Source organism: Heterodontus francisci, chromosome 15, assembly GCF_036365525.1.
Source record: "Heterodontus francisci isolate sHetFra1 chromosome 15, sHetFra1.hap1, whole genome shotgun sequence".
NCBI lineage: Eukaryota > Metazoa > Chordata > Chondrichthyes > Heterodontiformes > Heterodontidae > Heterodontus > Heterodontus francisci.
Window position 1 is genome coordinate 91,129,935 of NC_090385.1, and position 10,959 is coordinate 91,140,893.

Below are 10,959 nucleotides of genomic sequence, written 5' to 3' on the forward strand. Positions count from 1 at the left end.
TTTCCACGCTCTCTGTCCTGCCCCTGCATGGCCTGCCTACTGGACTTGCTTGCTTTAAGCTCTACGTTTGCCTCAACTATCTCATCTGAGAGACGACTACTTTGGGTCCCACCCCCCTGCAAGACTAGTTTAAACCCTCCCGAGTAGAATTAGCAAACCTCCCTGCAAGGATATTGGTCCCCCTCCAGTTTAGATGCAACCCGTCCTTCGTGCACAGGTCACCTCTACACCAGAAGAGATCCCAATGATCCAAGTAGCTGAAGCCCTCCCGCCTACACCAACTCTTCAGCCACGTATTCATTTGCCTAATCCTCCTATTCCTATCCTCACTAGCACGTGGCACAGGGAGTAATCCTGAGATTACAGCCCTGGAGGTCCTGCTTTTTAACCTTCTGCCTAACTCCCTATATTCACTTTGCAGGACCTCATCTCTCTTCCTGCCTATGTCGTTAGTACCAATATGGACCACGACCTCTGGCTGCTCACCCTCCCCTTTCAGAATGTCCTGCAGCTGCTCCGAGACATCCTTGACCCTCGCACCAGGGAGGCCACATACCATCCTGGAGTCTCGTTTGTGTCCACAGAAACGCCTATCTGCACCCCTTACGATAGAATCCCCTATCACTACAGCTCTTTCAACCCTTTTTCTCCACTGCTGTGCAGCAGAGCCCTCCGTGGTGCCACGGACTTGGCTGTTGCTGCTTTCCCCTGGGAGGTCATTCCCCCCAACAGTATCCAAAGCTGTATCTCTGTTTGAGAGGGGGATGGCCTCAGGGGACTCCTGCACTACCTGCCTGCGCCTACTACTCAGTCTGGTGGTCACCCATCTCTTTTCTGCCTGTGCAACTATGACCTGCAGTGTGACCACCTCACTAAATGTGCTATCCACGATTTCCTCAGCATCGCGGATGCTCCACAGTGAATCCACCCGCAGCTCCAGCTCCGTAATATGGGTAGCCAGTAGCTGCAGCTGGATACACTTCCTGCACACATAGCACAGGAGGAGCAAATCACGGGGCTGAGCTCTCCTGCCATGACTTACCCTTAGGTTAATTAGTTACTCCCTTAATTAAAAAATACTAATTACACGAGAGGCCTTGTTCTACCCATTCCAATCTAAAGTCCTTAAAAAACTTTAGTATTACTCACCTTATCACCAGAGTTCTTTTTCCACAAAAAAAACTTACCCCTTAGTTTTTTTAAGATATTGTAACAGCTGCTGCTCACCAACCAATCACCTTGCAGCTCTCCTCTGACATCACTGTTTGCCTTTTTTTTCAAAACTCCGGCATGCTGAAAGAGTTTTGACTGCTCTCCTCTCCACTCCCGGAAGGTAAGAGACTGGGCCTCGATCCTCAGGGTTGATTTATAGGCTCCGCTCCCGGCGTTCTCCATGCAGGTCCGCTCCGCTCATCTCCGCTCCCGGAAGGTAAGTGCTATTAAGCGGCACTGGCTTAGCAATAGCTTGCTCAGTGATGCTCAGTTTGGGTTCTGCCAGGACCACTCAGCTCCTGACCTCATTGATTCAAACATGGACCAAAGATCTGAACTCAAGAGGTGAGGTGAGAGTGACTGCCCTTGACATCAAGGCAGCACTTGACCAAATATGGCATCAAGGAGGCCTAGCAAATCTGGAGTCAATGGGAATCAGGGGGAAAGCTCTCCGCTGGTTGGAGTCATACCCAGTACAAAGGAAGATGGTTGTGGTTGTAGGAGGTCAATCATCTCATCTCCAGGACATCACTGCTGGAGTTCCTCAGGATAGTGTCCGAGGTCCAACCATCTTCAGCTGCTTCATCAATGACCTTCCTTCAATCATTCGGTCAGAAGTGGGGATGTTCGCTGATGATTGCACAATGTTCAGCACCATTTGTGACTCCTCAGATACTGAAGCAGTCTGTGCAGAAATGCAGCAAGACCTGGACAATATCCAGGCTTGAGTTGATAAGTGGCAAGTAACATTCGTGCAACACAAGTGCCAGGGATTGACCAACAAGAGAGAATCTCCCCTTGACATTCAATGGCATTACGATTGCTGAATGCCCCACTATCAACATCCCAGGGATTACCATTGACCAGAAACTGAACTGGAGTAGCCATATAAATACCATGACTACAAGAGCAGGTCAGAGGCTAGGAATCCTGCGGCGAGTAACTCAACTCCTGACTCCCCAAAGCCTGTCCACTATCTACAAGGCACATATCAGGAGTGTGATGGAATACTCTCCACTTGCCTGGATGGGTGCAGTTCAACAACACTCATGAAGCTCAACACCATCCAGGAGAAAGCAGTCCGCTTGATTGCCACCCCATCCACGAACATTCTCTCCTTCCACCAACGACACACAGTGGCAGCAGTGTGTACCATCTACAAGATGCACTGCAGCAATGCACCAAGGCTCCTTAGACAGCACCTTCCAAACCTCTGACCTCTGTCACATTGAAGGACAAGGGCAGCAGTCGCATGGGAACATGACCACCTGCAAATTCCCCTCCAAGCCACACACCATCCTGACTTTGAATGATATCGCTGTTCCTTCATTGTCGCCTGGTCAAAATCCTGGAACTCCCTTACAAACAGCACTATGGGTCTAACGACCCCACTGGACTGCAGTGTTGCAAGAATTCACCACAACCTTCTCAAGGGCAATTAGGGATGAGCATTAAATGTTGGCCTAGCTAGCGATGCCCACATCCCATGAACGAATAAAAAAATTTTGAGCAAAAGCCCTGATGCTAAGGTGTACCGATAAGTTTAATAATGCTGCCTGTCAATGGAAAAGTTGAAATTAAAATGATGAAATAACCTGTGATGAGTGTAAGTACTGTTGTCCTGGGGAACACCGAGAAAAGAAGTTAGTAAGAAGGCTTTGTTGAGATAAACTGCTCATGGTCGACTAGCCTATTGTGGGAGAAGTTTTTGCTGTTCTTTGCTAATTGTTACGTAACTTTGTAGAAGCAGAAAAACAGGACACAGCTTGTAGCTAATCTAACCAATGGTCATAAAATGTAGACAGTGCAGCTAACCACAATCAGATATACGGCCAGATTGAGGTCTGGAGTGGGCATTGAATTAAGGAACTATAGTTTGTTATTGTCTAACCTAACGCTTTACTCATAATGGACTCTGCATGGTGCACCGTCACGTAGGCAGTCTTGTGACCATCTTATGGGTGTTTATCTAATTGTGAAACTGTTCGGCATCTTTTATACTATATAAGTCCACGGCGATCTGTAGCTCTTTGGAGTAGCACTGGACCGCTTTTAGGAAAGGCGTGCGCCCCATGATATCATGCAATAAAGTGTTTATTCTCAACGTCTGAGTCCGGAGAATTTGTTCAACAATTGGGCATAATCTGGATTTCTCCAACACCTATAATGGTCACTGAAGGTCTGGACAATGTCCTGGCTCTTAAGGACTTTAGCTTGCTGAGATAAGATGCTCATAACTGTTTGACTTTGTCTCCTTCCAGTCTAAACTCATCAAGCTGGCAGTAACCAATAAACCTTATATTCCCTGATCTTGAGTATAATTAAGGGTGATTTTAAGAGGTCAGTAGCTGAGGTAAAGCTACAGAGGAGAAGAGAATTCTGATTGGGTTAAGATTCTACTCAAGAACAGCACTGAGTAATATTGTTCTGTTCTTATAAATATCACTCGAGTATTGTCATTGTCCTAATATGTGCTTGGTTTGATCAGCTCATTGAAAAATCTCATCACCGCCCATAAGGTGTCAGGGATGGATTTATTACAGGTGTTAACTCCTCCACCATTTCCCTAAAGGTCTAACTCGATCTGTGCTTTGTTCCCACACATGCTGCTCACTTTCTGGTCTCCTGTTGAGTGGACATCCTTCACTCAATAGCTTGAACAGTGAACATCAATAAGCATTAACTGGGAGGAACATTCCAGCTGGATGCAGTGCTATCGTCACTCAATGTTCATAACCCACACGTGTACGTTTTAGCAGGATTTGGCAATCAGTGACAGGATCCTTGTCTAATGTTTTCCTCCTTAGTCTGAGGACACAGGCACCATTCTAGAGCCCTCCCTGTCACTGGGGACTGCTGCACTGTTACATAAGAGCATGCAAACGTACGAATTAGGAGCAGGAGTAGGCCACTCGGCCCCTCGAGCCTGCTCCGCCATTCAACAAGATCATCGTTGATCTGCTTGTAAACTCACTCCACATTCCTGCCTACCCCCAATAACCTTTCACCCCCTTGCTTATCAAGAATCTATCTACCTGCATCTTAAAAATATTCAAAGACTCTGCTTCCACAGCCTTTTGTGGAACCGAGTTCCAAAGACTCAAAACCCTATGAGAGAAAAAAAATCTCCTCATCTCTGTCTTAAATGGGCGAACCCTTATTTTTGATCTACACTTGTGACTTCTTTTTATTTAATTCGAAGCAGCAGACCAGCTCTCCTTTCCCTGAAAACTATCTTAATTTGTATTAATTTTTCACTATTTTTCTCATTCCAGATGCACACTACTGCACGAGGAGATATTGAAATCCCTCCTCTACTTTATATCAATGCAATTTCTTTATTCCTATTCTTAAATCCCTTTCAATGACCTGATGAGACCCCAGTTGTTGTGTCTGAATGAAATGAATGAAACTAACACAATCTGAACAACTCAACATCTCTTCTGGAAAAAAATGAAACATGAAACTAACATTAATGTTAATAATTGAATGATAGACAGTTCTCCAGGTATTGGGTCCAATATCTAATTACATTTGTAACAAGGAAAGAAAATATTTCACTCGCTATATTTTCATTGTCTGTATCTGTCTTTGTAAAGTGTACAATAGATCAGAATGCAAACAGTACTTCAGCAAGTCTGGCTGATAAGGAAAGTACACCCAGAATATTCATATGAAATAACACTACAGGAGTAATTTTTACTTTGTGTGAGTGTAAAATGAGCAATACTAATTCAGCCAACATTTAGATATCACTCCTCTATCACCCAGAGACAAAATTACCCCCTATATCTCATTTAAATCATTGTTGAGCTTGTGTTGCTGAATAAACATTAACCTTGTAGCATTGGCACGGCTTTCCAGACTGCCACAGGTCCGAGGCTGGCAAACTGTCCAAAGGAAGATTCCAAGAAAAACATCGGGATTCCAACGAGTGCCAGCATGAGTGTGTAGGGAATAAGAAACGCACCTGGAAAATATAGTGAAAAGAAAGCTGAAATAGTGTGTATGGATGCAAGAGTGAGCAGGTTTATTCATGGAGTTTTGGAGTGGATGTTAAACAACTAAACATTTAATTTTATAACAACACAGAAAGTAAACGTTGCCATTGACAGAACAGTGTGACTGCAGATTGCAAGTTTACTCAGCATCTGAATACAAAACAAATTATCCACAATGAACATTCAGGCTCTTCTCTTATTACATTACCCCCAAGACCCCAGTTCCTTTCACTTGAGGGCCGCAAATGACACCTGACACAAAGTCAATGTTCTATTTCAGCACAGTCAAGTAGTTTACAGGAAATTCATCATGGGATCGGTGCTGGAGGTGAAAATACAATCTGTGCTCCCAGCAGAAATGTCTTTGCTTTGCTCCAGGAAATGGAGGATCGATCATTACTGTTGAAACTACAGAATATCAAATGCATAAATATATGATCATAACATCAAATAACATTCCAGCCCTGAAATTCCTCACAGTTTTTAGATCAAGCAACAGTGTCTGTGTTGGACCATTTCCTGAAGCTGATTTCAGGGTGGGACCCATTCTCATCAGTTTTCCACACATTTTGCCTCCAATGAAATTCCCAGTGGAAACCCTGGCCAATGCTTCCTGCACCTGCCCCTTTTACAGGGTTCATAATCAAACTGAATGGGAACGACATGATGAAGTCATGCGTCCAAATTCTCATCATTTCTGCCCCATTACACCCTGTCTAACAAACAGCCACACTGTTAATACTTTAAAAGATATTCAAAAGTCATAAAACATCAGTTCTGTACACCTGCCAAGTGCCCTTCATTTTGGTTTAAAATGCCATCTATCTCACTCTTAAACAGAAACACACCTATTTAAAGGGGTTTATAGTCAGTGTCTGTCTTTCTCGAAATATAAATCTCACTCCCAGATTTTTCCAAAGCTTGTTGCTTTTACTCTGGAAGGGACTAGTGGAATAATCCCTTTAATCATTTCCTGTTGTCTAGCTAACGATGGAGATACTCTTCAAGTGCAGTGGTTCTGTTACTGGACTAGGAACTTACAGCTCACAGGTTCAAGTCCTATCAAGACAAATTGAGACACAAAAGCAAAATACTGTGGATGCTGGAAATTTGAAATAAAAATGGAAAATGCTGGAAACACTCAGAAGGTCTGGCAGCATCTGTGGAGAGAGAAATCGAGTTAATGTTTCACGTCTATAACATTTCATCAGAACGCAAAGACAAATCGTGAAATTGAATTCAAATACTCTGGGAACATGTAGACTGGAACTAAAAGTAACAATAACAGGAAATGGAGTGTTGTAAAAACCCAACTGATTCACTAACGTTTTCAGCTGTAAAGGTCACTGCCACCCCGACCTGGTCTGACTTACACATGGCTCCAGTCCTACACTATGTGGTTATCTCTTACAACCATCAGAGCAAAAAGGGATGGGTAATAAATACCACCTTGTCACATCACTCACATCACGAGAAAAAAGATTTTATAACTAGACAGTTTAAAGCAGTGAGATTCAATTCATTGATTCTTCTATCAGCATTGATCAATCTTGTATTATTTAGCCATTACAGTAAAATGTTCCCTAGTTCATTGAATTTAATGGCCTGGATTTTACAGTCAGTGATTAAGCAATGTCAAGGACATCAACAGGCATCTGGCAACAGTGATGGCGTGGAACAGGATAAGTAACCAATCATAATGAAGAATTCTCACAGACAGCAAACCAGGGAGTAAAATACACTGATTATCCTTCAATTTTATAAATTTACAGAGAGTGAAGTAAAGACTAGGATATACAGAGCTAAAGCTGAAATATCACAAACAAACTTATAAACTTAAAAAAAAGAAAAATTATGAATAAAACAATTTTTACCATAGAAAATACTGATGTGTCACAATTTTTTTATTTTTTAACGGGATGTGAGCATCGCTGGCAAGGTCAGAATTTGTGGCCCATTGCTAATTGCCCTTGAGAAGGTAAAGGTGAGCCACCTTCTTGAACCACTGCTGTCCATGTGATGTAGATATGCACAAAATGGTGTTAGGGAGGGAGTTCCAGGATTTTGATCAAGCAACAGTGAAGGGACAGTAATCTGGTTCCAAGTCAGTACAGTGCATGATTTTGAGGGGAACTTGCAAATAGTGGTGTTCCCATGTGTCTACTGCCATTGTCCTTCCAGATGGTAGAGGCAATGGGATTGGAAGATGCTGTCAAAGAAACATTGGTGAGTTGTTGCAGTGCATAGTTATCCAGTGCCAAAGCGATTGTTTAACAGTAGTGTAAGGTTTAGAGCATTTTCATGGCTTACCTTTATGAATAACTTTGTAATACTTTTTCTGTAAGGCTTAAAGTTATATTAAGATTGGATTGCAAAGCATGATGGTCATCTTCACTGAGATATGTCAAAATGTCATGTTGAGAGACGTGTGTGTAGAACTGCACGTAGACTAAAATGGAGAGGGGAAGTTGTGCAGCTGGAAGGGGTCCACATTGTGGGGCTATGAACTGTGACATATTTTATGTTTGTGAAACATAAGGACAGCTAAACTAATAGGACCAATCATATGCGATGTACACTAATATATTGAAGTCTCTTTGAGCTAATGCTTGCTTTATTATGAAATGTTATTTCAAATGTATACTCTGTTTAAATCTTTGTGTAAGTAAAATGGGAGAGATGGGTTGAAGACCTCAACACTCCTTGCAGGGGGCGAGATGAGATAATTGTGAAACTGCAGAATTGCAAAAATAGTTGGTATCAGCAAGAATGTTACCTTTAGGATGCATGCTAAATTAGGAAGAAACAGGAAATATGTGCAAAGTGTGTAGATTGAACCATTAACTAACTAGGGGCGAACAATGATGTCCACCTGGACTAATTAGGACACAAAACAATTCCTAATCTAATATGGTGAGATCCTAGTCCCTCAAAAAGGATAAAAGAAAGGTTGTTACAGAACATCATCCACACACCTAGAGAGGAGTTGCCAAAACATCATCGACACACTTAGGAGTTAACGAAACATCATCGACACACTTAGAGAGGAATTAACAGAACATCGTTGGCACACTTAGAAGGAGAAGATAGTCGACGGTCAAAAAAACACAGCAAGAGAAGTAGAGAAGTCTGTGCCCCAGAAAACTCAGAAGCAAGAACTGGGGCAGGGTGCTGCTGTATATCTATTGCTGCTGTTAAGCATTAATTTTGTCTCTCTTAGTTAATCCTAATAACCTCTCTGACTTGATCACAGAACTTGAGTCTGTACGCTGTAGGTCTATTTTGGTCAAGAATCCCAATGTGAGATGGGTTACTCTGTCTCACCTCGATTCAGGTAACATCTACCTGACAATTTACAGTAGTTATGACTTAGCAGGCTGTCAAAATCCAGTTACACCTCTGTAATTATTTTGAAGCTTCTGAACAGTGAAATTACAGCGTATAAATGGAGATTTCATTAACTCAGCGAATTCTAAAGATTCTCTTCTGTGGGGAATTCAACAGCACACTCTGTGGAAGTGCAGGGAATCACTGACAGTCCCTTCTGGATTTCTGCATTTAACTGTGAATATGCGGATGTCAGACATTACTATCAGTTTCAGAGTTGTAATGACGGCAAATGCAAACAACTGCAAAATCCGGGTCATCATTCTTGACAAAACAATGACATTTTCCTTTAATTTCTGCCTTTCTCTGCCCTGTATTTTTGATTCACTCCAGTACCTCCTCCATTTCTGTAAGCCAGGTAAGGGAATCTCCAGACATTGCCCAGACCCACAGCACTGCCGATTATTGAGAGCAAGTAGTCAGTCTTCGAGGACCAGTTCCCTCGCTCCACATTCTCATCACTTTCACCCACATGTTCATTAGAGGCAGCCTGGGGGAAAGAGGAAATGTCCAACTCAGATATTAGACTTTGTTAGGCTAGAACTCAAGCAAAAAGTACAGCTTTCACCCACTGCAGAATCACTCCATTTAGCAGCAATCAGTAATTTGGAAACACCCTGAATCCCACTGAGAGCCTCTGAAATTCACAACAACCAAAATCCCCAAATCATCAGCACCTCTCATCATATTACTGTCATGTCTTGATAAAATACTCACCGTGTCTTCTGGAGGGTGTGTTTGATGATCAGTCTGTGAGAGCTCAGATAAAAACAATTCTCTCTTCTCCATTTTTGGACAATGTTGAACGATTCTACCACTTGTTCAGGGATTGGATGTAAACCTTGAGGAGGACACCTTTGTCCAAAAGTCTTTGAACTTGGTCGTGCTCCTGGACTCTGGTTCTAGATTAATGATTTATTTGCACACCAGACAATAACTTTTCCACAGTCAGAAACCAGTCCATTACATTGCTAAAAAGGGGTGTAACTCTGTTTACATGTTCTGGTGATACCCAAGGTCCCACAGTAATTCTGTTCTTCATTAGACTATCTCCAGGCTAAATGTTCCTATTGAAGGTTATGTGCATTAGTTTTGGAACACACAGTATCAAATTGCAGTCATACTGCATCAACAGGTTTGACAATAATCAAAAGGGAGTGGCACCAAGTTCATCTTAACCATTCAAGATCTCAGGCAAAGCAGAAATCTGAATGTGTTGGATTAAGAATGGGACAGTCTGTGTAAAGCCAGAAACCTAAATGCAATCTACTGGTGCCTTAGTTCTTTTACATTTTTAAATTATATTTGAAATACTCCAGTTACACTGAGACTCTCTGCTCCAGTTACACTGAGATTCTCTGCTCCAGCGACACTGAGATTCTCTGCTCCAGTTACACTGAGATTCTCTGCTCCAGCGACACTGAGATTCTCTGCTCCAGTTACACTGAGACTCTCTGCTCCAGTTACACTGAGACTCTCTGCTCCAGTTACACTGAGACTCTCTGCTCCAGCGACACTGAGATTCTCTGCTCCAGCGACACTGAGATTCTCTGCCCCAGTTACACTGAGACTCTCTGCTCCAGTTAAACTGAGATTCTCTGCTCCAGTTACACTGAGACTCTCTGCTCCAGCGACACTGAGACTCTCTGCTCCAGTTACACTGAGACTCTCTGCTCCAGCGACACTGAGACTCTCTGCTCCAGTCACACTGAGACTCTCTGCTCCAGCGACACTGAGACTCTCTGCTCCAGTTACACTGAGGATACATGCTCCAATTAGACTGAGATCATGTGCCATATTTTCTTTTTTGAGTCTGGTCCCCAACAACCGGACTCTTATTTTCAAATGCAAAGTAAATAATTGGCCAGTGATTGGGTCTAGTTCCCAATTACAGGCACTGGAAGGGTCTCAGAGGCAGGTACAGCCAATAGTGATTTTTAAATGCAAGTGGCTGCCTTCACTGTGCTTGCATTGGCCAATAGCAATGAGTCACCAGCAGATCTCTGAGTGCCTGTACGAGCATGGCAATATGTCACCAGGCAGCTCCCTGCTTTTCTGGTGCCTCTCTTGAGGCTTCAATAGATGCTGTGTCCGAGCGCAGAGAGATATTCTACTCAGCATCAGGGAGGAGGAATCCCCTCAGCGAGACCAGGAAGGAGGCGAATTGAGGTGGTCACGGAGGTCAGCAGCTAGGGGCAGATGTGAAGAACCGGGATACAATGCAGGAAGAAATTTAATGATCTATTGCAGTCTTTTAAGGTGAGTTCCATCGGTAGATGTTTGAATGGGCCCAACCTCTCTAAGCCCGAGAATGCACGTAAGATAACTTCACAGAATGTCAATACATCTCCTTCGACAT

The 10,959-nt window shown here is 43.0% G+C and overlaps 1 protein-coding gene across 1 annotated transcript in view; it reads right to left on the reverse strand.

Moving 5' to 3' along the window:
* Positions 1–9,018, reverse strand: part of LOC137377942 (sodium- and chloride-dependent neutral and basic amino acid transporter B(0+)-like) — a 96,746-nt gene extending 87,728 nt beyond the window's left edge. Inside the window, exons 1-2 of the mRNA XM_068048006.1 lie at positions 8,937–9,018; positions 5,051–5,182 (exon numbers count right to left, since the gene is read on the reverse strand). Coding sequence (XP_067904107.1) covers positions 5,051–5,156 — 106 coding nt within the window. The 5' untranslated portion in view covers positions 5,157–5,182; positions 8,937–9,018. The remainder of the gene's footprint in view (positions 1–5,050; positions 5,183–8,936) is intronic.
* Positions 9,019–10,959: the final 1,941 nt, after the last annotated feature.